The sequence below is a fragment of the Myotis myotis genome, unplaced genomic scaffold (genome assembly GCF_014108235.1).
Source record: "Myotis myotis isolate mMyoMyo1 unplaced genomic scaffold, mMyoMyo1.p scaffold_m19_p_6, whole genome shotgun sequence".
Taxonomy (NCBI): domain Eukaryota; kingdom Metazoa; phylum Chordata; class Mammalia; order Chiroptera; family Vespertilionidae; genus Myotis; species Myotis myotis.
This window is the reverse complement of record NW_023416368.1, coordinates 2391409-2416477: the sequence shown is the minus strand read 5'-3', so window position 1 is coordinate 2416477 and position 25069 is coordinate 2391409. Positions and strand designations below refer to the sequence as shown.

The 25069-nt window shown below is 62.2% G+C and overlaps 1 protein-coding gene and 1 long non-coding RNA gene across 10 annotated transcripts in view; one reads left to right on the top strand and one right to left on the bottom strand.

Moving 5' to 3' along the window:
* Positions 1-1473: 1473 nt before the first annotated feature.
* On the bottom strand, positions 1474-3799 carry LOC118659342. Its single transcript, XR_004968498.1, has 2 exons — positions 3208-3799; positions 1474-2270 (listed from the first exon to the last, which is right to left on the bottom strand). It is a non-coding gene; the product is annotated as an uncharacterized LOC118659342 (long non-coding RNA).
* Positions 3800-4017: 218 nt separating this feature from the next.
* Positions 4018-25069, top strand: part of TNRC18 (trinucleotide repeat containing 18) — an 80126-nt gene continuing 59074 nt past the window's right edge. For 3 of the 9 annotated variants that reach the window (XM_036315633.1, XM_036315629.1, XM_036315627.1), the window contains exons 1-2: positions 4019-4411; positions 6216-6648. In XM_036315633.1, coding sequence (XP_036171526.1) covers positions 6462-6648 — 187 coding nt within the window. In that variant the 5' untranslated portion in view covers positions 4019-4411; positions 6216-6461. Of the gene's footprint in view, positions 4412-4587; positions 6034-6215; positions 6649-24568; positions 24730-25069 lie in introns of those variants that run through there. The other 6 variants (XM_036315628.1, XM_036315626.1, XM_036315632.1 and 3 more) reach the window with 5 other exon arrangements.

Below are 25069 nucleotides of genomic sequence, written 5' to 3'. Positions count from 1 at the left end.
TGGAGTGGAAGACGCGACCCGGGCCGGGAAAAAGCCGGGGCCAGAGATGGAGCCGAGAGGCGCCGGGATCCGCCGGGCGGGCCTGCAGCTTCAGCCCCGCTCTGCCCGCCGCGCGCCCGGACCGTCGCAGCGCTGGCGCCGAGTCCCTGGTGCTCCCGGAGGCCTGGGGCTGCTCCCGGCTGGGCTGCCGGCCTCCGGGCGCCGCGTCGGGGCTGGGCCAGCAGCAGCGCGGGGATGGCGAGCGTGGCTTTCCCGGGCCGGACCTCTCCGGGTTTTAGCGGCGTCCGGGGGGAGCTCCCTGGGTGCGGGACCTGGGACCTGGGACCTGGGACCGGAGCTTAAAAGCCGCGGCCAGTCTCCCCGCGCGCAGCCGAGGGGGGTGGGGGGGAAGCCTGGCGGGGCGCGGGGACTGCGGCCCCGCCGGGGAAGGCGGCTCGGGGCTAAGGGTGGAGGTGGCTCGGGGGTCCGCGCCTGGGAAAGGAGGTTTCTTTTGTTTTGTTGTTTTTTTCCCCGGGAAGGGGTAAGGGAGGAACATAGCCACTCGGCCAGCAAGGCCGGGGTTCTGGGCAGCGCCGCGCGGCCCGGCCCTGGCGCAGCGGGGGAGAGCTGGGCTCAAGGTTGGCCTGTCCTTCGCTCTGCAAACAAAGGGGACACTTTGTCAGATGGGCCGCCTCGGAGCGGGGCCGGGGCCGGCGGCCTGGGCTATGCAAAGGCCTGGGCGGGTTCTGCGGGAGCTGAGGTTTGGGGTTGCGAGCCCCCCTCCAGCCGATTTTCCGCTCAGTCAGTACAAACACACACATGCACACCCTGCGTCAACACTCCCGCTGGCCGCGCTCCGCGGGTAGACCAAGAATGTGGGGGGAGGGGACGAAGATGGCGGCCGGCTCCGGGCCGCCCCCGCCGCTCGCGGAGCGCCCAGGCCTGGCTTACATTTCGGGGTGGCCCAGTAGAGCGGGAAGGGCGCACCCCGAGACCCGGAAGGCCGGCAAGGGGTGCCCCAGAGGCCCCTGCGCGGCGAGGGTCTGCGATGGAGCCGGGCAGCGCCCACTACCCGGCTGCGGACGTCCCCCGCCCTAAGATGGCTCCCGGCCGCTGTTTATCCGGAGACGGCGGGGCCGCCGGGGCGTGGGGCCGGGCGGGGGCGAAGATCGGGGCGCGCACGGGGCTGCCCGCTCCCGCACCCACGCCCGCTGCAGCTCGGAGAGCCGGCGCGGCCAGCGTCTGTGCAGTCGTCCGGCCCAGGGCACCAGCCGCCGCCTCCGCTGCCCCAGGCCCTGCACCCGAGCCGGGCCCCGCGGGTGCGGTGTGCGCGCGCGGGGAGAGCGGCGCCAGGGGCCGGGTCCATCAAGGCTTGGGAAGAAGGGCTGGGGGAGGGGGCCTCGCCTGCCCCGACCCAGGGCCCTAATGAAATGCAGGCTCGGCTCGCCACGCCGAGGAGGCGCACACTTGGAAAATGCAAACGCCATTGGCAAATCCAGGGCAAACATGCAGAATTTTTATTAGCAACTAAATGATTTATGGCACACATGCCCCGCCGTCACAATTACGGCGTCTTGGAGCATCCAGGGGGGAAAACATTAAACATTTATAAAAATAGGCTTTGTTATTTTCCACCCTGCGAGCGCTTTGTGTTCCCCACCCCGGCTCTCAAGACACATTTTTTTCCTTGCGCTATATTAAAAGAAAAGAAAACATTCCAGACCTGGGCGGAGACAAGGGGTGAGGGGAAGCGGGGTCTGAGCTCCGAATATTGGAGGGCAACCCGAGGGGTGGGGAAGCGACGGGGCTCTGGCGTGGGAGGGTTTACAGGGAGCCCACAAAGGCCTCAGGATAAGAGTGGAGGACGCTCGGCGCCCACCAGGGCTGCGCCCCCGCGCTCGGCCCCTTCCCCTGCCCGGGCTTCCAGCAGCCTCGCCAGCACAACTGCGTTTATTTTATTTCTGCAGCCATCCCCCTCCTCCAAGGAACACAGACACAATACCTCCTTTCTCTCCCCTCACCCCCTCCTCTCCGTCTCTGCTCCTGGCTGCCCGGAGCTGCCCCGGCCGCCACCGAGACCTGTGCGCCCTGCTCCAAGCGAGGACACCGCCGCTAGTTCCCCTCGGATTCGGCTATTTTCGTTCCTTTCTTCTTTCCTTCTCACCCCTCCTTCCTCCCCCCGCGGAGCTTCTGCTTCCAAAAGAGGGCAGCCTAGAAACCAGCGCTGGAGGCTTCAGGAAGGGCAACTTGAAACTGTCCTCAAGGGGCTGAACTTTCCCCCCAAATTTATTCTGGAATTAAATGAGACAGCCCCAGTTAGCTCTGGACGCTCACCCCTCTTGTTTCCTAAAAGTGGATAAAAGAAAATAGAACTAATGGGCGCTAACTAGCTAATTTCCCCCTCTCCCAAGAAAAGTTGCCTTAAAAATTTATTTAAAAAAATAGAACAGGCAATGCCAAACGCTGAGTCCGCAGTGCGAGGCGGGGGGGGGGGGGGGGGGAGAAGAGCGGGGTCCTCTTGTTTTAATTAAAATCCAATCACCGCGGTAGCTCGCCGAGGCTGGAGCGGCAAGGAGTCTGCCCTTCCCAGCTTCCTACTGAGGGTACGTAATGCCTGGCCGTTCCCGCCGGCTGCGGAGGGTGCGGGGTCTCTCCGACACGCCGCATCCGCGCTCCTCACGCCAGCAGCCAAGTAGGTTGCCGCGGGCAGCTCCCGGCAACTCAAACCAGAAAGGATTTTGCTGAAAGCGCAAAACAAAAGTACGAAGTCTGGGGGATGGAGGCTCCCCTCCCCCTCAGGCCACCGCGGCCAGCCAAGCACTTTTTGGGCTTGGCTGCTGCTTCCTCTGAGCTCAACAGATTTTTCCCCCCCCCCCCCCCGGTTTCACCCTCCCTGGAGGGGGCGCGGCGGATGGAAGGCGAGAGAGGCCCCCAGCCAAGAGGTTTTTAATATTACACTTTAATAGGTTTCAGAAGGCCCCGTGGAGAAATGCTAATGGGCTGAAATGTCAGAATCAAGAGGGAGTCGGCTCGCGCTCAGCCGATCTAATCCTTTTTTCTGCTGATTTTTTTTGTGGGGGAGGGGATAGGTGGGGAGTGCCCACGCCAAGAGAGGCTTTGGGGAGGGGCGCACGGTGCAAAGCACCGCAGCCCCGGCCGGGGCCGTGGGGGGAGCGCGCCCCAACCCGCGTTTCTATAGGAACCCCTTTTAGAAGATTAGAGACTCACCCGCTGCCGGCCGCCGAGGCCTCGCCAAAATATTAATCAGTAACCATCTGACACCGCGTTTCAGGGAGGGACCCGCAGGCCTGGGCTAGGAAAGCGACCTTCTCGCCAGCCCATCCTACCTAACCGCGCTGCTGGGGGGAGAGGGGATGAATCGCTGCTTTGTTTTAAAGGGGGGGGGGGCGGGAGGAAAAAGCAGCCCTGGTCTGTTTTGGCGTCGCCACCGCGCGTTCTAGAAGGCGCGTCCCAGGGGTGGAGGGGGACCGGAGCTCGGGCGCGGGGTGCAGCCTGCTGGGCCCCAGGCCCTTCCCGGTTCGCTCGGCTTGTCACCTCCTCCTGCGAGCAGGAAGCTGACAGGCGGTCCATTAAACCGCGCCTTGCAAAGCCCAGGATTGCGGCGACAACCATCTTCCTCTATTTTGATCACTAAGCCCAGACGCTGGGGGAGGGGGAGGAAAAGGGAGGAGGAGGAGGAGAAGGGGGGTTGTCGGAGCCGGTGGAGGGGGAGGGCTGCCTAGAAACGGCCCGGAAAAATTCTCACCACCAGTTTTGATCATTCAGCCCCGCCGAGGGGAGCCTGGAAACTGCTGGAGCCCCCAGGTCCGTAATTGGTTTTATAGGAATGGCTGAGGGCCAAGGTGTTTACATGCGCGTGACTGGCGGCGCGCGCGGCCAATGGGTGGCGGCCGGGGGCCTGCCCGGGGGAGGCGGGCACCCGGGAACAATGCGTGTTTCTTCCGCGAAGAGTGCTCCCCTCCCCCAGCCGGCCCTTTCCCTCGCCACCCCCCCCCCGGCTTTTTTTTTTTTTTTTTTAGATCCAGCGAGAGGAACTTGAAAGGGGGGTTGTGTAACGTACCTTTTCCAATCCCGGGCTGTATATGGAGATTTGGGATTCTTTAAACCGGCGCTACCTGGATTTTATTAAAAAGCTGGGAGCTCGGCGGGAGGAAAGCTGGCTTTTCCGGGGGCTGCGGGAGCCCGGCCGCGGGAGGGCGGAGGAGTTGGCGCGCCAAGAGCTCGGCCCGGGGAGCGGTTTTCAACCAAAAAAAGGAAAGGCGGGCAAAAAGTGTGAGGAGGCTGCGGGTGGCGAAGGGGAGCAGCGGCCGTGGGATGGCGGGCAGCACGGGCGCCTAGCCGCGCCGGGAGCCGGGGCCGCCAGCGGAGTCGCCGTCGCCAGACCCCGGAGCCGGGAGCCCTGCCGCGCCAGGTATGCCGCCGGGTCGCACGCCTGCCCCTGGCCGGGCGCTGCGGTCTCCGAACTTCTCCAGCTGGCCCTCCACCGCACTTCACCCTCGGGGTGTGCCGGGGGATCCCCGCAGCTTTCCGGGGGCCAGGACCGGCGACGTGGGGGCGCCTTGGGAGGGGTAAGGGTGGGGGTTAGCCGCTGCTCCCGGGCTCCCCACTTGAGCCCCCAGCCCTGCTCCAGCCCGCCCAGCCGGGTCCAGGGGCGTCGGTTCCCTTCTCGGTTCAGGCAGGCGATGGGGGAGCCAGGGTTTGCCGAGACGTCCTCGATTATAGACTGTTTTTAATTAAAAGCCGGAATTCAGCCATTTTAACTGCATTTAAGAGGGGGAGAAAGTAGGGAGAACGCAGCGATCCCGCAGATGGCCGAGCCAGCTTCTCTCCCAGAGCGAGGGTGCTCCGGGGGGCTCCACCTCGACTCCCCCAAAGCGCTGGCTTTTAGAAGAAAGCTGCACAAAGAACATTCTTTAAAAATCACGGGAAGCTCATCGCCTCCCTAAGACACGTATCCTCGGATGTGGCGATTTTAGATTTTTCCGAAGTAAACGCGGATCTGGTAACCAGAGCCTGATGGGAGGGAGGGAGGAAGAGGGTGGTTGTAACCAAAACCGGGTTAAAATAAGCAAAGTTGTGGAGGAAGGCTGGAGGGGGAGGCCGGGGTTGGCGGCCACAGGGTCTGCAGCGCGGGGCCGGGGCAGGCGCCGGGAGCCGGGAGCCGGGGCTTTGGCGTGACCGGCGGCTCTAGGAGCGCCCGGCCTCCCGCAGTCAGGGATCCGAGCTGCTGCGGGCGGACCGAGAGCGAGGGCAGGGCTGGCTCCAAGACCCCCCTCCCGCCCCCACGGGAATGGGCAGCCGACAAATCTTTTAAACAAACAGCTTTAAACTGGAACTACAGGGGATTTGCCCAACGCTGGGGGAGCCGCCCCTCGGAGCGAAGGTTTTCTTTGTAGGTTATTTTTGGGGTTGGGGGAAGCTTGCGTAAGAGCCAGACCCCGGAGCCCCTGCCGTCCCCTCTGACACCCCCCAGATGCCCGCGCCTGGCCACGTCCGCGGGCCGCAGGATTCCCAGGCCGGGGCGTTGGAAAATGAAACCAAAGCTTGTTGGGAAGGATTCTTTTCAGTCCTCGGGCGAGAATGCCACGTCTCGGCTCTCGGACTCAAGACTCCGCAACCCACAGTGGCCCGAGGGGCCCGGCGAGTCCCCGTAAACATAACCATCTTGGCACCCTCTCTCCCGAGAAATCCTGGAGTTCGGCTCCCGGGGACGAGCTCAGGGAAACCACACTCCGTAGAGGAAGGCGAGGGCCTCCGAAGGTTAAACATTAAACTTTCCGGATCAGATAGTGGCACAGGGCTAGACAGTTGGAACTGCTCTTGGAAAGGTTTCACGGTTTGAAACCTCGGAGCCGGTGAGGCCCAGGAGTCAGACCCGCGTTGGCGGCTTGTCTCTGTGCGCCCGGCGGTGGCGGGCCTCCCTCAGTGTTGGGAGGACCGGCCGGCGAACCGCCTGGCAGAGTCGGGCTGGGCGCAGCGCGCCACCCGCCACGTTCCGAGTCGGGCGGCCGCCCGCAGCCGCCAGCGGAAGGAGTGTGTATTTTTACATTTTACGGAGAAGGGGCTCCTCCCGATTCCATGTCTGGCCACCGCATCCGCAGCCCCGGACCCCGAACGGCAAGACGACTTTCTGAAACTTGTTTTTGTTTTTTTCTTCCCCTTTTTTCTTTCCTCCCTTCTATTTCTCCCGCGGCCCGACTTCTCTCCCCGCCAAGACGCCGAGTGCGCCGCCCCGCGCAGCTCCGCCTGGCCGCCGGGAGGGGCCCGACGACCGACCGCTCGTGCGCCCCGGGCCGCGGGCCCGCCGCTGAGCGCAAGCCCCGCTGGCCCCCGCCGCCATGCCCGCCGCGGAGCCCCCGCCGCCCGAGGACTCTGGGACTACGCCGAGGCCGAACTTTTAGGTCCCGCTGAGCGAGGCCCGCGGGCCCGGTGGGGGGCTGGCTGCGGCACTCCCGCGGAGGATGGATGGCCGAGACTTCGGGCCCCCACGGTCCGTGCACGGCCCCCCGCCGCCGCTGCTGTCCGGCCTGGCCATGGACAGCCACCGCGTGGGCGCGGCCACGGCAGGACGCCTGCCCACCTCGGGCTTGCCGGGCCCTCTGCCGCCGGGGAAGTACATGGCCGGCCTCAACCTCCACCCGCACCCGGGTAAGTGCCCTGCGCTGTGCTCGCCCCTGCTTGTCTCCCCGGATCCAGAACACACAGTATTTGTTCTGTTCTTCGTGGCCGGGATGCAGCGCCTCCCTCTATCCCGGCCGGTCCGTGGGGGCGCGGGCGGTCTCGGCTCCCGAGGCGGGGAGACCCTGGGACCAGGGCCGAGGGCGGCCCGGAGGCGCTGGCGGAGAGGGCTGCGCGGCTCCGCCGCCTTCCCGCGCCGGGCCCTCCCCAGGCGCACTCCTCCGCCGCAATTGGAGCCCCGGGGACGATCCCAACCCCAGAGCCCCTGCGGCGAAGCCGGGATTTGCAAAATCTGGGCGAGAAAAGAACAAACAAGCCCCGCATCCTTTGGGACTCCGTGCCCGGGAAGCTCCAGTCTATCTCTTGGCAAATGCCCTTGCCCGCGCCCGTGGGCCCCGGTTCCGTTCCTGGCTCCTCCGCTCCTGCGGTGCGGGGTCTCCCGCCCGCCCCGAGCGCCTGGGGTGCCGGGAGGATGGGGGGCCCGGCCCTGGACCTGAGCCTCCGGCAGGTGGGCGGCGGCCCTCGGGAGACTCCTCGCCCCCCCCCCCCCCCCGGAGAACCGCAGTTCCAGGGCCCAGGCCCCGGTAGGACAGCAGCGCCCGGCCTCGCGAACCCCTTGTGCTCCCGCGGGAAGGTGCGCGGCGGGGACGCAGAAACTGGGCCGCCGGCGCCGGGGCAGGAAGCGGGGAGGCCGGGCTGGAGCGGCGGAGAGAAAGGCCGAGTCTGACATTTCATTCCGGAGGAGGCGGCCGGAGACGCAGCGGCCTTCGCTCTTTCCTGGAGGGGCTGCCCGGGCTCGTGGGGCGGCGCGGCGGGGGGAAGGTGGCCCCGCGGCCGCTCCGGGCGCGGTGGGAAGGAGTCTCGGGCCCTCCCGCCCGAGTTGCCACCGGCCTCCGCCGGGACCGGTCCCTCCTCCCGGGCTGCCTCCGGCCTCGGTGCCCGGCGTCCCACGGGCTTCGGCGGGTGGAAGCCCCCTCCCCCTCCCCCTCCCCCTCCCCCTCCACGGTGTAGTCCGGGCGCGTGGCCGCTCAGGGAGCCCCGCGGCTGCCCTCGGCCGCGGGTTCTGGGCGAGGACACCGGCCGCTGCGCTGCCCCGGCCCTGCCCGCCCGCCCGCCCGCCCGCAGCGCTGCCGCTGCCGCTGCCGCTGCCGGGTTGGCCTTATCGCTCCGGTTTTTCTCCGGGAACTTTTCAGGAACCGGAGTCCCGGGACCAGCCGGACAAAGGGCCTTTGTGAGGCACCGGGCGGGGGAGGGGCGGCTCGGGGACGGGAACGCGGAGATCCCCGGCGGGGGTGCAAGGACCGGGTTTCGGCCGGGGGCGCGAGGGTCCCCCAAGAGTTGGGGGCTGCATTCCGCCCCCGGTGCGGGGGGCGGCGCCTCGAGGAGGACAGGGAAGGGCCGGAGACCTCAGAGGAAGGAGGGGCAGCCCTGGGTGCACGGGGCCGGCTGGCGGCTTCCTCGGTGCCCCTGCATGTCTTTAGAGCTCAGGAGGTCTCCCGGTCCAGCCTGGGCGGGGGGCGGGGGGAGCAGCAGGGGGTCCGGGTCTCCTGGCCCGCAGGGTCCTTGCTCGGTTTCCGAGACTGAGGGGGAGAGTGCGCTGGGGACTCCCGTCCGAGCTGGCAGGCGGCAGAGGCCAAGCGCTCCGGTCTGGAGCCCTGGACACGGCCCCTGCCCCGGGCGCCTGAGGTTAACCCCGCGGTCAGAGGGCCCAGCGCCCATTAGGTAGATGGGGAGATGGAGGCGGGAGCGGGAGGCGGCTGGACCGGAGGGGGTGGCCGGGGAAGCCCAGCGGGAGGCGGCGCAGGGCCTGTCTCCCTCCGCCCGGGAGTTGGGAGCAGCCTCACTTCTGCGTTCTCTGCAGCTGAGGTCATGGAGGAAATAGCAGGCGGTCCGGCCGGCTGCCAGGGCCCGCAGCCCCCAGGAGGGCCGGGGAGGGGGTTGGCGCTGCCCCCACCGTGAATGGCCTCCCGGAGACCTCGGGACCCCAAGGCCAAAGCCCAGAGGGAGCCCGGTGCGAATCCCATTATCCAGGAGGCGGGAGCTGCTCCGCATTCACTGCTGGGTGGGGCCGGTGGGGCCGGTTACGGATTCTTGCACCCAGCTCCCTGCCCCCTTTTATGGGGCGCAGGTGCCACATTTTCTCTCTCAGCGCCCTCGCCTCCTTGGCCGTCAGCTCCTGAGGCCTGGCCAGGCCATCAGCCCCGTCTTTGTTTATTTTTGTCCTGGGAAACCTGGAGAGGCTGAGCCATTTGCCAGGGGGTCACACAGCAAGGGAGCGAGAGGCCATCCCCTTACCTCCCGACTCCAGTCCATTCTGGACGCCAGCGTGGCGTGGGGCTCCTAGCTGACCCACGGAGCCTCCTGGGCAGAGGAGCTCGTGCGAGGGGCCCTAGGTGCTGGGGTGCTGGCACCCCATTCAGGGAGGTGTTGGCAGAGGAGTGGCTGTACGAGGGTCCTGGGAGACGCTGCCTCCTGCATCCCCGGTGTAGGCCAGGGGGTGCGGCTCTTTCCTTCTGCGGAAGAGGAGGTGAAGTCCAGAATAAATGGGCTTTGGGATAAGGGGTTACCCTCCCCATAACCTTGAGTATTGATACGTATGTTGGGAACGTGCACAGCCCTCAAGGGAACGGACAAGTCAGTGACATCCACCCGGGGCTGGCCTCTGCTCCTGGGGTGGGAGGCTGGGGCTCAGGCCTCCTCAGTTGCAATTAAAGAGCTATTAGCAGAATCCTGTACTTGGGTGTTGATGTCCCTGCCCCCACAGCCTGGGATAGGTGAATGGGGAGTGGGAGCCCCCCATCGGGGCTTTGGACTGGGCTGTGGACAATAGGGGGCCGCAGCCTGCCTCCTCCAGGGTCAGTCAGCTCTCTCTCTGGAATTCAGCCCCGCAGCCTCCTGGGATTGATTTTAAAAGGTTAATCAGTGTGGGCTGGCTGGTGGAGTGATGTGATCCCAGAGATAAGGGAGATTCGCCCAGGCGCTTCCTCCTGCGGCCTGGGGGAGGTTCTGGAATCTGGGAGAGCCTCTGAGCTCCCCGGCCTTGAGCACTTTCTCTCCTGGCTTGTTCATTTACTCGGAATGACTTCCAAGGGCCTCCCGCGTGCCAGGCACTGCTCTGGCCCTGGGAGCCCAGCAGCCACCGGACACACAGAAATCTTCGGCTCCGTTGGATCCCAGGCCCTAGTGTGGGGCCAGGCAGTGAACACACACCAGGGAAGGAAATCACGTGAAATGGGGGTGCGGGCTGTGCAGGGGGAAGGCTGAGGGTCTGTTTTGGCGGGAGTGGTGAGGGGCTGCGGGCTAGGGGTGTGGGGGGGCTGGGCTGGGGAAGGTGGGAGGAGGGTGGGACCGGCAATGAGGTCTTGGAATTTCAAGCTGTGAGGCTTGAGAAGGCAGTGGAGGGTTTTAAAGGAGGGAGTGACTCGGATGGAGAGACATTTTGCAGAACTGGTCTGGACTCTTAAAAAATGTCTGTGGCATGCAAGACAAAGGAAGGCCAGGAGCCGGTCCTGGTTACGAGAGACTAAAAAAAAAGTGACAGCAAAAAGGCAATGTATGGCCCTCAATTGGATCTCGGGTGGGGGGGAAAATGACTCTAAAGCGTATCATTGGGGCCGTTGACGAAATTGGAATATGGACTCTAGATGGGCTGATAGGATCCAATCAATATTATGTGTCGTGAAGTTGAATGCCCTGCACCTGGGAAGGGAGAGCGCGGGCTGCTCAGGGGCAGGGGCCGAGGCTGCGTGCACCCAGGACGGGCTCAGGAAGAGAAAAGACCGTACGCTCCACGGCAGATGACATCAGGTCGCACGCAGGGCGACACGGCCGTGCACAATTGCCGGACCTGGGGAAGGTCACCTGGAAGTTCGTTGTACTATTTCAAACTTTCCTCTGAGTTTGAGATGACTTCACAGGAAGCATTGAGCAAAGTGGGTGTGGATTGCCGGCTGCCCAAGGCCTGGGCGATGGGAGAGAAGCAGGTGACCAGTCTGGGGCAGGAGGCTCTAGGAGGTGATGTCACCAGGGAGAGAGGCTGCAGGTGGCCAGGGTTCAGTGCCTCGTGGGGGCTGGGCTGCTAAGAGATGTGGGGGGCGGAGAAGGACAACGCCTGGATTTTTGGGAGGTGCTCCTGTGGAGCTGTGGGGAGGACCGGATGTGGGGGGAGGTGGGTGATGGGCCGGTCTTGGTTTGCACGTGGCCAGCTTGGGATGCTCTCGCTTCCCGCTCGGACCTGTGTGTGGCCTGATCTGATCTAACTCCCACCTGGTCACCCGTGGCCCTGTGTCCCACCCACTCCAGCCCCATCACTGTGACTCCTGCCCTTGACTTCCCAGGCTGGCTTTTGAGAGGTGGGGTGGGAGCTGCTGTCAGGATGGGGCTGGCCAGCGGTCAGTCTTGGTGCCCAGGGCCAGGGTCCTTACCGCACCACCTGTGCACAGAGGCCTGGCGTCCGACTGGAGGAAGCCAAAGCCCTGAGGTGGGAGCCACCAAAGCTCCCGCCACATTTGCAGGCCACGGATGCACCCACTGCCCGCATCTGAGATTCCTTCATGAGCTCACGAAAGTGATGGGCCCTCGGCCTGGAGCAGAAAGCCTGCTTCACACATTCTCATTAAAAACTTTGTACAGCCCTGGCCGGTTTGGCTCAGTGGATAGAGCGCCGGCCTGCGGACTGAAAGGTCCCAGGTTCGATTCTGGTCAAGGGCACATGCCTGGGTTATGGGCTCGATCCCCAGTGGGGGTCTTGCAGGAGGCAGCCGATCAATGATTCTCATCATTGATGTTTCTATCTCTCCCTCTTCCTTTCTCTCTGAAATCAATAAAAAATATATTAAAAAAAATAAAAACTTTGTACATTCTTGGCTTTTGTCAGTCAGATGAGGTTCCCATCCTGTAGCCTCCAGATAAAGAACTCCAACTTCAGACGGGGCAGAATGGCCTGGACAATGGAGTCAGAATGCTGGGCTTGAGACCTGGCTCCTCCCCTTCTGGCTGCGTGATGATTCTCTAAGCCTTGATTTTCTCATCTGTAAGATGGGTCCACCAGCGGTACGGCATTCATTGGATCGCTGTGAAGTTTGAATGAGCTGATGCAGGCCGGGTGCCAGCACAGGGACAACCCTCCCCAGAAGTCACGGGAAGTGGCCGCTGTCATCACAGGGATCCGAACTCCTGACTCATGGGTGCCTGGCTTCCCTCCAGACCCGGCGGAGGGCCTCTGGGATTGGATGGCCCACAGGCCCTAGACTCCAGGACCCCAGCCTCCAGGCGTCATTTTATTTTCCTCCTTTTTACAGTGTGACAGGCATACTGTAAAATGCTTCAATCTTGAGTGTTTGGCCCCTTGAATTTTTACAAAATGGTCCCACCCATGTGACCGCCAGCCGGCTCGGGAACGGGCATTTCCAGCGTCCGGAGGGCTCCCGACATTCTCCCCTCATCAGGGTCCGCTCCGCCCGTCTTATTTCTGTGACCCGAGAGAGCCTTGTCTGTTCGTGAACTTCCTGTAAACAGTCCTGTAGGGCGTGTGCCCTCTTATTCTGCTGCTTTCCCCCAACACGTTAGTGAGAGTCACGCGTGTGGCTTGTGGCAGTGTCCTTGTTGCTGGGGCATGGGGCCGTGTGCCTGCAGCACGGCGTGTCCACTCCGGCGGGGACGGCACGTGGGCTGTTCCAGGGTTTGCTGGGAAGGGCGCCGTGAACGCGGCCTGTGGGCACACACATGCACACGCGTCTCTGAACATGTGTCTGGTCCCCGAGAGCGGGTTTTGTGCGGGTTTGGCGTTAGGGCTGCGTTTTCCCTGGCGGCTCATTGTGCGCTCCTCCCGGCAGCTTCCAGCAGCTCCACGTCTTCAACACATGATACGGTCCGATTCCGTTCAGTCTGGCGGGTTTGTAGTAAGTCTGATTGTGTGCACATTTTTTTAAAAAATATATATTCTATTTTTTTACAGAGAGGAAGGGAGCAGGATAGAGACTTAGAAACATCGATGACAGAGAAACATCGATCAGCTGCCTCCTGCACACTCCCTACTGGGTATGTGCCCGCAACCAAGGTACATGCCCTTGACCGGAATTGAACCCGGGACCCTTTAGTCCGCAGGCTGACGCTCTATCCACTGAGCCAAACCAGTCAGGGCCATTGTGTGCACATTTTAAAAAAAAATTCTTTACTGATTTCAGAGAGGAAGAGGGAGGGAGAGAAACATCAACAATGAGAAAGAATCATTGATCGGCTGCCTCCTGCACGCCCCCTACTGGGGATCAAGCCTGCAACCAACCTGGGCACGTGCCCTGACTGGGAATCGAGCTGTGACCTCCTGGTTCATAGGTCAACGTTCAGCCACTGAGCCACGCTGTCCAGGCTGAGTGTACACTTTTAAATGTTTTCCCTCATTTATTTTATTGAAGAATACTTTGCATACCATAAATCTCCCCCCTCCCCCCATTAAAAGTGTCCAGTTCTGCTTTCTGCTTAATATAAACTTTAGAAGAAAAGTCACACATGGCTGAAAAAGTAGCCATAGAAGGGTTCTGAAGAAAACCAACAATTCCCTGCCCCGTACCTCCCATTGCTGACCCCCAACCCTTTTAAATTGCTTTTAGAGAGAGAGAAAGGGAGGAGGAGAGAGCGAGAAGCATGGAGGGTGAGCCCCCAACTGGGGATTGAGCCCACAACCTGGATATGTGCCCTGACCGGGTAGGGAATCAAACCTGTGACCCTGTGGTGCACAGACGATGCTCCAACCAACAGCCACGCCGGCCAGAGCTGATTCCCGCTTTCAAAAAACTCTTGGCTTTTTCACCCATTTCTAAGGAATTACCTGCTTCTGCTGCTAGTTCTGTTTCTGTTTTAGGGATTTTCCGCTGACGTTTATGGAAGGCGAGAATTTTGCATGGGCTGCCTGAATCTGAATCGTGACTCTTTAGTGGGAGACGGAGGGCAAGTTTCTTTACCTCTTGTACCTTGGTTTTCTCACCTGTAAAATGGGGCTAATAGTACCTACTTCACGAGATGGAGGGAGGATTCAACATTTACGCCGGAAAGCCTTTAGAATAGTATCAGGCATAATAAGCACTTGGGGAATGTTTCAATGTTATCACCCCTCCGCCCGTGTTTACTTACCCTGTCCTCCAAATATACGTGAAATACAGTTTAAACTAGTTTCATTTTTATGGCTTTAGCTTTGTGAATATCGTTTACATGTGAGCTGAGCGGTGCAATAAAGTTTATTTCTTTATTTCCTGTAGCTATTGCCTCTTTTTCTTTTTTCCCGCTTGCTGGTATTTCTTAGAGTCTCTCTCTTCCAGGCTCTTGGCACCCATTTCATTTGGTCGCATCTGTTGAATGAGCTGCCTCTCTCCTTTCTTGGAGATTTCCTTCCTGGAATTGTCCGTCTTCCTGCTCTGGTCTGGTCTGCCTGGTGCTGGGACCTGTGGCAGGGCCGCCCGCCTTCGGACTCCCTGCGCCCCGCTGCTGCGTTAGATCTGCTTCCCGATTCCCATGCTTCCTTTCTTTTTTCTTAATGTGTTTTTATTATTGACTGCAGAGAGGAAGGGAGAGGGAGAGAGAGAGAAACATCAATGATGGGAGAGAATCATGGATCGGCTGCCTCCTGCACGCCCCCCACTGGGCATGGAGCCCGCAACCCGGACATGTGCCCTGATGGCAAATCCAACCGTGACCTCCTGGTTCGGAAGTCGATGCTCAATCCCTGAGCCCGCCCCGCCGGCTGCTCCCCCGCCTGCCTTTTCTCCTGCTTTTTGTTTTGGTGGTGCACATCTGCAGTGGCTTTCTGTGGAAGGGTGTAATCTAAGGCAGAACGTCTCCAGGCCGACCTAGGACTTAGTTCGCCGGAAATGCCTGTGTTCTAGGCGTCACACTGGCCTGGCTGTTTGGAAATAATTTTCCCTTCGTGTTTTGAAAGAATTGCAACATCATCCGCTAAGTCCCAGGGTCACTTGTGAGGAGAGCCGCTGCTATTTTGATTCTTGGTCGTTGTCTGTGAACTCTCTCTTAACCTTTTCCAAATGCTTACCATCTCGTGCACCACGTCATGGCCAAGGGCCTGGGCTCCGAAATCCATGCGCAAACACACGAACAGCCGCGTGGCCGTGGCCGTGGCACCCAGCCCTCTGCGCTGCAGTTTTCTCTTCTGTGAAATGCATAATAGTGGGCGTTGCCCTCACGGCTGGTGTGAGGACTAAATGAGTTTATGAACAGAAATGCCTAGGACGTCGCTTGGTGCAAAGCGAGCCTCATAAACGTTATTGCTGCTGTTACTCTTTTATCACCGGCGTTACGAAATGCCGCGGTGACGTGGCCAGCTCCGGGCCCTCCGGCATTTTCCGTGTGGGTGCTGCCCCGGCCACGTGGGGCGGGGGCGGGGGGGGGATGAGGCCTTCGGCCCGGCTGAATCCCTATTAACGTAACGAGTGTTTGATCAGTTCCTTCCCGGCACCAGCAGGTGCGGGCTCTCCTGCCCTGGTCATCCACTTCTCTCCTTTTCCATCCCCTTTCGCTGCCGCTGCCGCTTTCCAGGAGGCTCTGAGCTGTGTCTTTCCTGACCTTCCCGGTTAATGTTTAATGAGGGTCACGGTTTTCATTTCTAGGCGTTGCTTCTGAGCGTCCGGGAGCTTCTCCTTCCTGTGCCCGCAGCGTCCGTCCGTCAGTCCGGGCCTGCCCCACGGTGCGTTCCTGCTCTCATTCCTGCCCGTCGCAGGATGTGAACGGTCCTTCCCCGCAGCTTCCCGCCCCGCGTGCCGCGCTTCTCCTCTTTCCTCGTGCGTCTTTCGATGTCTGTGGTTGATTCTGTGCCGTCCCGTCCGCTCACCTTCCAGAAACGTGTCGGCGAGCTGGGGGACTCGCATCCACGACGGGCCTTGCTGGCCACGTGGGCTCCCTGAGTGTGTCTGCCGGTCTTTGCTTTCTGCCTGGGTCTCCTGTGCCTTTAAACCCGGGTGAAGGTGAAGATCGCCCCACCCCAGCCCTGAGAATCCGGCCCAGGCCCCTCCGCGGGTCCACGGGTCCGCGGGGTCCACAGTGCCCCCCGCAAGGCCGGGCTCTCCGTTCACCTCTGCTCCTCGCTGCCCCCCCCCCCCCCCCGCCTGCAGCGGTGCGTGGGGGTGTGGGGGTGTCAGGATTGCTGCTTGGGGACGGCTCCTCCCTCCAAGCTTGGGTTCCAGCTCTCCCCTCCCCACCTGCCAACTTGCACATCTGTCACCCTGCCACCCTGCTTTCCCGCCTCCCGAGTGTGGGGGCTCCTTTTCGTTCTTCTCGTTTTCTTTTCCTCCTTTTTAAACCCCATTCAGCCGTTTTCCTGAGGTTCTGGCTTTGGGGAAAGGATTTGCTGTCTGGGCCACCCCTTCTTTCTGGGGCCGGCCCCCTGTGCCCCGCCACGTGCCCGGGAGACCAGCCCCCTCGGTTCCGTCTTTCCCACGCGGAGGCCTCCGTGGTGGGATCGGAGTTCCCAGCAGGCCCGCCCTCCATCCCGCCCCCTCCTCCAGGCGTCCCCGGTCCCCGTAGGGGAAGGGGCGTCTCCGGGGAAGTCCTCGGTAATTGCTGCGGGATTGAGGCCGCAGAGGCCTGGGGCGAGGCTGGGAGCGGCATTTGCATATCACTGTCCCAGCTGCGGGCCTTGCAGCCCTGGGCGCCTTGGGATCCCCTTTATTTCGGTTTGAGCACCCACTTTGTGGGCTGGGCGTCTGGTTGGGGCAAGTCAAAGTCCCATCCCACCTGGAGCCCAGATTCCAGAGTGGGGAGGGGCTGGGCTTAAACCCCCGACCGCCCTCAGGGCCAGGACCTCTGCTGGGGAGGAGCTGGGGGGCTCCAGGATGTGGAGAGATGCCTGCTGGGATCTGACCCCTTCGGGGAGGTCAGGGCAGGCTCCCGGCTGGAAGGCAGAGAGGAGAGCTCTGCTGAGTGAGGGAAATGCAGGAACAAAGCCCTGTCGCTGGGGCAGGCTGGGTGGGGAGTGGGCGGCCTGGCCTCCCTGGGCCAGCCCCCAGACCTGGCTGGACCCCTCCCTCCCGACTGGGTGGGGCCTGGCGGGTTGGTCTGGGCTGGTTGGTTGATCTGGCCTGGCGGCTCCCGCAGCTCACGGTGTCTGCTGGGCTTAGAGGAACCTCTGCATGTCTAGCCGCTCATCCACCTCTGCCACACCGATGCGAGTGTGGGGATGGTGCCAGCGACCACAGGCCCCGTGGTCAACCCACGGCACCACGACCGTGCAGGGTAAGCCCCCCACCCCACCTCTACCGGCTACCCCAGCTGTGCTGTCCTCTGGGGGAAGGAATCGCCATGAAGCAGAGGACACGGTGTGGCCCCAGTCTCAGCGTCTTTCCTTTTTTGCTGCCTTCATTTTACTTTAGAGGAAAGGGAGGCACAGAGAGGTTGTGTTATTTTCTCAAGCTCACACAGCGGGGAAGTGAAGGATCCAGGAGCAAGGCCTGAGAAAAGGCCAGGGGCCAGGGAGAGGCAGATGGGGCATTGATAGGGATTCTCTTTCCTGTTTCCTTTCTTGGCTCATTTTAAATTACTTACTATTTTAGGTTTTTGCAAATTATGTCCATCGAGATTACTCTAAATGTAACATTTACTGTGGGTGAGTTTAGATTGCCCTTCCCCCACCCATCGATCTCTCTATTTTTTTTTGGCGGAGATGCGGAGGAGGGGGCGCGGGGGGGGGGGGGGACGACGAACCCGGGGCCTCATACATCATCGATCTCTTTTTAAGGCTACTTTTTAATTGATGTTTAAGACGCACAGAGAAGTGAGCACAGATCATCACGTGCAGCGCAACGATTTTTGTTCACAGACTGAACCTGCAATCAAGCGGGTTAAGACAAACGCAGAGCCCATCTTGGGTGACCCCGGTCCCCATCGGCGTGCGCGCTTCCCGCTGGGCGAGCATGCGGTGTGCGCTGTCGCGCGGTCGGAGATTGGCCGTGCGTGTTCCGTGTGGTGGTCATTCTTGCGGAAGGCGTTCCCTCGCGTGGCCCTGTCCCTGTCTGCGTGTCCCTGTCCCTGTCTGCGTGGCCCTGTCCCTGTCTGCGTGTCCCTGTCCCTGTCTGCGTGGCCCTGTCCCTGTCTGCGTGGCCCTGTCCCTGTCTGCGTGGCCCTGCCCCTGTCTGCGTGTCCAGCTGCCGACGGACACCCGGGTTGCGGCCCAGCGTTGGCCGTGGTTGGCGGGAAGGTTTGGGCTGGCACGTGCCTGGAGGGCGAGGCTGGGCCGGGAGGGTTGGTGGTCCGCAGGCTCTGAGCGGCTGCCCCACTTACACTCCCTCCCCTCCGGCTGCGTCTCTCCTTTTCGTCCCCTTCAGCTGCTGGTGGGTGTGGAGGAGTTTAAGTCCCTTTTCCTCCGGGGCTCAGGCGGCTGGCCTCCTCCTGGGTTTACTGGCCGTCGGGGATTTTTATTTGGGACCCTCCCTCCGCCGTTTTTACTGTGAGGATGAGCTGCCGGCCCTAAGCCAGTGTCCGGAGTCGCATGGCCGGGCGTCTGAGTTACTGACTTGCAGGAATTCTGTGTTTACTCTGGCCGCGAGCTGCGCTGGGGACACGCCGTGTCCATGTGGGGTCCCTCTCTTCCTCCCGTGGCGCCGCGTGAGGAGGAGTGGGTCTTGGTGGGAGGGGCGTGTCCGGGGCCTCCGTGGCCGGCGCTTTGGGATGGTCTGTGGGAGCCCCTCCTGCCCACGGGTCCCGCGGGAGCTTCCGGTTCCGCCGTCGCGCGCGCACCTGCCACGGGTGGCGCGTGTCCCGAGGCGGGCGATGCACGGCTGCCCAGGTGGAGACCCAGCTGACCAGCAGCGTTTACCAGGGAAACACCCTCCCCCACCAGGGCACCTGTGGGCCTGTGTCTGGGCGTCCCGTCCCAGAGCCTGTGGGTCGCCGTGCCTGTGCCGGCAGCTCCGTGGCGTGGGTGCTGGCGTGGCGGGCGGGCGGGCGTGGCGGTGTTTGGCAGCCTGAGGCACGGGTGGGGAACCTGCTGCTGCGGGCCACTGGGGTATTTATAACCTCATTCGAGGGGCCACACAGAATTCCCAACTTAAACATCCATCAGCTGCACTTGGGTAAACGTTCAGTTGACTCACCCCTCAGGCCTGGGCAGGGCCAGACCAAGTAATTTCTCGGGGCTGTTACTGCCCTCGGGTCGGGGGTCCCCCACCCCTGGCCTGAGTCCTCACACCCTGTCCTTCATCTCCAAGGTTGCCGGGGCTATGCTTGATCCTTTGCCTCTAGGTGACTTTTTATTAACTGGTAAAATATACATAAAATGGGCCATTTTAACCAGTTTTCGGTGTGCAGTTCCGTGGCATTTCGAACATTCACATTTTTTTGGAGGTCTGTACTTTTATTATTTGTATTGTTTAAAGTCTTACATATGTCTCCTTTTTCCCCGATTGACCCCCCCCACTCCCGCCCCCAGGACAGGCCCCCACCGCCCCAGGGCCTGTGTCCATTGGTTGTGCTAATATGCATGCATACAAGCCCTTTGGTTGCTCTCTTACCCCCCCTCCCCTGCCCCTTGTCTCTGCAGCTATTTTTGTTCATCAGTTTATGTTGACCATTATAATCCCGCGAATGAGGGAGAGCGTGTGACATCTATCTCTCTGACTGGCGTGTTCCGCTCAGCGCAGTGCTCCCCAGGCCCCTCCGTGCTGTTGCACATACAGTCACACTCCTGTGTGGCCGTCACCCCCCCCCTCCTCAGAGCGTTCCCATCGCCCCAAACTGAAGCCCTGTCCCCATGACACGCAGCTCCCCTGGCCTCCCCAGTCCGGGCAGCCCCTTCTCCTTCGTCGCTATGAACTTGACTCCTCTAGGTCCTCCTAGAACGGGGATCCCAGGGGTCTGTCCCTCTGGGACTTGATGGGGTCGCAGTGAGTCTGTAGATGCCTGGCTGCCCGGCATCCTGACGGGTAAACACATCTTTGCCCACAAGTCGGGGGGCTTCCTTGGGAAGGGCCCCAGGAGTGGGTCTGCGCCTCCTGGGCCTTGATAAGCTCTGGCCACTTGTCTTCCAAAAGCTGGGCGTGGGTTGGCTCCCCGCGCCCCCCCCCCAACTGAACCGAACCCGTGCTGCTGTGATGGATGACGATGACGTCATCCCTATTGACAGTTCCTCGTCATACTGAGAGCAGTGAACTTTTCCCCGAATCCCCGTTTCGCGCCGTTCTCTGTGGGTGTGATGTGACTGGGGGTCTGGCAGTGGGAAGGCTCTCTCTGCAGCAGGGGCTTTAGCCGCGAGTCCTGGCTCCGAGCGGGCAGGGTCTCCAAATGGAACTGCATCGCCAGGCGGCTGAAGGTCACTCTACCCGGAGGGTCCTGGCGCTGTTTTCAGCTGCTGTCATGGCAACGCACAGGTCACGTGGCCCGGGCTGGAAGGAGCTCTTTTCTGGGGGGTGACCCTGACCGGATCTTGCCGGCCGGATGCTCTGACGGACATCTTCACAGCTGTGGCCCCTGGCTTGCCGGGCCCGGATGCTTTACAAGTGAAAGGGAAAATGCATGTGTTCTGTGTTTGGTTAGGGAGGGCTCTTTGGGAGTGAACATATGGAAAGATGGTGTGGCTGCGTGAGAAAGGGTGGGTTTTGGAATCAGAGCCTCAGTTTCCTGATCTGTGAAAGGGACAAGAATCGCTCTCCCAGAGTTGAGGAGGGTTGGGTGAAGGGAAGGCTTGAAGCTTTTTTATTTTTTATATGTATTTTATTGGTTTTTTTACAGAGAGGAAGGGAGAGGGATAGAGAGTTAGAAGCATCGATGAGAGAGAAACATCGATCAGCTGCCTCCTGCACACCCTCTACTGGGGATGTGCCCGCAACCCAGGTACATGCCCTTGACCAGAATCGAACCCGGGACCCTTGAGTCCGCAGGCCGACGCTCTATCCACTGAGCCAAACCTGTTAGGGCAAGGCTTGAAGCTTTTAAGAAAATAATTTTAAAAATTTTACAGTTGACATACAATATTACATTAGTTTCAGGCGTACGACCTAGGGATTGGACCCTTACATAGCTTATGGGGTGGTCACCCCCATAAGTCTAGCACCTTCTGACACCACATGGTTCCTGCAGTATTACTGCCCACATTCCCCCTGGAAGCCTTGAAGCCTTTCCCAAGCCCCGCACTGGCCGCGAGGGGGGCCCCAGGCAAACAGCCCCCTTTTCGTCCCCCCGCCCAGCTGATCCTGACCTTGCCCGTCCCCCACGGTAAACATTGATAGAGCACCTATTGTGCGCCTTGTGTAGGGGAAGCCCACATTGTAATGCAGGTGTCTGCAAACTAGGGCCAAAGGGGACCCACCCCCCATGTTTGTCAATAAAGTTTTATTGGCACGAAGCCCAGCCCGGTGAGGTGTTGTCCAGGCTGCGTTCGCTGCCAGGCGGAATCGGCTGCGAGGCCTAAAGTATTTATTACCTGGTCCTTTCAAGACAAAGCTTGCCCACTCCTGTCCCAGCGGGTGGGGAGGGACAGTCAGCCCGGCACCACACCCAGGAGGAGCCGTGTGCGGCAGGATAGGCAGCGATAAGCCCCTGGAGAGACTGACCCTGGGCGGGGGCGGGGCGGGGCGGGCGGTGAGGGAAGGCCACGTCCACCCAGTGTCACCCGAGCTGCAGGAGAGGGAGTGCGATGCCGACAGATGGTTTGCCCGCGCGGAGGGGGGAATGGAGCCAGGCTGTTCCCCATTCCTGCCCGGCCCGGGCGTGAGTGATAGTGATGACGCCCTTGATGGTTTCCCAAGGGCTTTATCACCTTTACCATTTGATTTTTAGAGAGAGAGGAAGGGAGAGGGATTGAGAGAGAGAAACATCAATGAGAGAGAGACCTCATCAGCTGGCTGCCTCCTGCACACCCCCTACTGGGGATGGAGCCCGCAACCTGGGCCTGTGCCCTGACCGGTTATTGAACTGTGACGCTCAACCACTGAGCCACACCAGCTGGGCCTTTCCAAACCTTTGTGCCCACCATAAGCCCCAGTGCCCCTCCTGCCTCACAGCGAGGACTTCAGGTGCCCACTCCGTCGTCAGCTTCCAGAAAGGCCCCCAGTGACTCTGTCCTGCAGAGCAAGATGCCACTGGCCGGCGAGGTGGCCTCGCCATCACCCTCTGTGGGGACCTGCCAGCAGATGGCATGGCGTTGCCCCTTATAGGGTGCACCTGGGTGGCTCCGGTTCCCCAGCCCCCAGCACGCAGGAGCCCTTCTGAAGGGTCGAGGGGCCGAGGGAGAGAAGGAAGGAGGGAAGGAGGGAGGGGTCTTGTTTGGATTTGAGCTCTACCTCCTGGTGCCCTTGGCCAGCCTCCCAGTCTGCAGACCCCTGCCTGTGTTCTGGGTGTTGGTGAGTTGGTGGCAGTGGCTGAGACAGGCTGGCCCGCATCTCCAAACGCGTGCTCCCTGCTGGCTTCCCAAGGAGCTTGCACATGGCCATTGGCATGTTGGGGTGGGAGGGGCGGGGATGTCTGTGGGTCCCAGGCGGCGGAGGACCTGTTAGCTCAGTGCAGAGGGGTGGGGTGCTGAGGTGTCTGTGCCCAGCTCCCTGCTGCTTATGCTCCCAGAGGGACCCGGGACCCCTCCTCCAGGCAATGGCAGGTGGGGGGCACATGGCCCCATATCCAGCCTGGGTGTCCCCTTGCTTGCCCCTGAGTGACCTCCCCTCTCACTGGGCACCTAGGACCAGAGAAGAAGACCATTCTCCGCACCTCTGAGGGGCCGGGACCTGTGCTGGGTGGGTGGGGGGATCCCCTCAGGGTCCGAGGGACCATGCCCTCCTGGAGCTAAGGGTTGGATGATGGAATGCCCGGGCTCGGTGTGGCCGATTCCTTGTAGCGCTGGCTGAGCAACTTGGTCAGGCTCAGTAACGCGGGCAGCCTCTCCAAGCCTCAGTTATTTAGTCTGTAAAATGGGGTAACCAGGTTGCCTCACTCCCAGGACTGTGGGAGGTGCCAGCCTGGGACCGGCCGTGGGGCTGGATTTGAGGCTGAGAGTAGATCTCACCTGTTGCTTTTTTAAAAATCGAGGTGAAACCCCCATACCGCTCGTTAAGCGTTTGAAAGTGTGCAGTCCGCTGGTGTTTAGCGCATTGGTCACGGTCACCACCAGCTCTGTAGTTTCAAAGCTGACGTTTTGTTTTAAGGCCGGAATCTGGGTAGAGGAACTGGTCCTGCTCGGACCCTGGGACCCTGACCTTCCCCGAACCCCGGGTTTGGCGACTATAAATAAATAGTGAGAACAGTAATGAGGACAGCGGCCTTGCAGGGCACTTCACAGAGCGCTTTAAAAACACGCACAGGTCCGCCTGCGGGGGCGGAGGGCGCCCTGCCGCCCACCTCCTGCCGCCGGGGGCCGTCATGGACCTTGCCCAAAGTCAGCGCCAGCGGGCATCCAAGCCAGAGTTTGTGTGAGTGTGTCACCCCGAGACTCTTCTGTCGAGGGGGCGGGCTGGCCTGGCCGAGGCCCTGGCCGGGCCCCACGCCAGTTTGCCAGTTTCCGAAAGGCAGGAGCCTTCAGCCCAGCCTGTGGCTGAATCACGTCTGGATGGATGGATGGAACTTGAGTGCGATTGGAGATGTGGTCCCTCCGTCTCACCAGCCTCGACTCAGGTCTCCCCAGGGGCCGGGGCAGACCTGGAACGGTGTGGGCCGCTGGGCACGGGCCGGTCCCCGATCTGTCCGGGATGGCAGGCAGGACAGCGGGGCGCTCTCCGGCGTCTCCTGGGGGCCCTCCCCTGCCTGCCTCCATGCACGATTGTGGTTGTCCGTGGCCCTCTGTGACGGGGGCCAAGTGACGCCCGTGAAGGCGAAGGTGAGGCTCGCCCGGCGTCGGCCTCTGCGGCTTGGCCATCGTTACGGTGAATGATGGAACTGGGGACGGTACCCACGAGCTCAGGTCTCCAGTTCCTTCCGAGGCCTCGAGTGAGATCTTATGCGGGTGAGCAGGTGGCACAGAGGCCGGAGTCGCCCAGGTTGGCCGGGGACCCGGGGTGGGGGCCAGACCTTCGCTCAGCCAGTGGTGGGAGGAAGGAAGACCCTCCCAGCCCAGGCTGTGCTGGAGGATTTGACTGTCCCTGTCCCTGGAGGGGCACACCCTCTGGGTGAGCCCAGGGTGGGTGTGGGAAGCTGGGGGGATGAGCACACCTGGCGGGGAGGAGAGTGCCAGGTACGCTGTGCCAGGGACCGAGGTGGAGGCTCAGAGAGCAGCCCGGAGGCGCTGGTGACATGGGGTGGGGTTCGCTGCCCGTGCTCTACCCCGGGGAGGCCAGCCCCGAGGCCCCGGGTGGCCCGTGGTGTCCCTGGGGTCAGGGGCGGGGCTTGCCTTCTCTCTGAGCTGTCCATCCGCTCTCCCGTGAAGCCAGCAACAGTGCTTCGGGGTTCAGGCCCGAGTGGACGCCGGCTGGGCCAGGGTGTGGCCAGGAGTGAGGGCGCCGCCGACCCACGGGACAGATCTGTGCGTCCGAGTCGTCCTGGGTGGGGACAGGGATTGGGCTGGGGTCCCGCGGCCGAGGATGTACAGGGAAGGCCCCCAGATGGAGTGAGTGAGGCGGGGTCTAGGAGGAGGCCTGGGGGCTGGCGCCCGAGGGCCAGGTGGAAAGGGGCAGGCATTGGAGGCCTGCTCACCAGAAGCCGGAGTTTCTCTAGTTGGTGTCTGAGATCCGTCGCTTGGCCGCTTGAGGGGGCGGTCGGGGGGGTGGGCAGTGGATTTGTGCCTGCGGTGCTTGCCGTCTGGGGGAGGGAGTCTGGGCCCCGTTGAGCCCCAGCTGTGGCGGCTGGAGCCGTTGGCAGCATCCGGGCCGGGCGCCGCTGGGCAGGTTTCACAAGCCTGGGCAGGGCAGGCCCGGGCCACCGGCTTCCGCGGGCCGGGCCGGGGCAGGAAGAGCTGGCGGCTGATGTAAGCCCTGCGCGAGCTCTGGCTGCCGCTTCCGGAGCCTCCCCCGCCTGCCCGCCGAGGAGGAAGCCTGGCTGGGCCCAGCCGGAGGCCCCGATGCCCGGCGCGGACCGCCTGGCTGCCCTGACCGGCTGCTATGGCCCTGGGTCCCGAGGCCTCGCCGCTGGAGTCCGGTGAGCAGCCTGCACGGGCAGGGCTGCCGTCTGGGGCCCAGACGTGGGGGGTGGTGCCGGCGCCTGTGTCCTGCCAGCGCTCAGCCTGCTGCCGTCACTGCTCCGGGGGACCGAGGTGGAGGCCCTGCCCCTTGCAGCCTCAGTTCCCTGTGTGCACCCCAAAGGGACCGAGCGGACATTTGGGGGTCCCGCCCTGGGTGGTGGTGAGTGAGCACCTGCTGTGCGCAGGCCTTGCCTGCGGGCTGCTGGGAGCCACCGAGGGCCAGGCTGGCCTCCTGGGTGGGCACAGGGGCACGTGCCCTCTGTGTGCCCCCTGCAGTCACTTCCCTCGGGGCTGTCA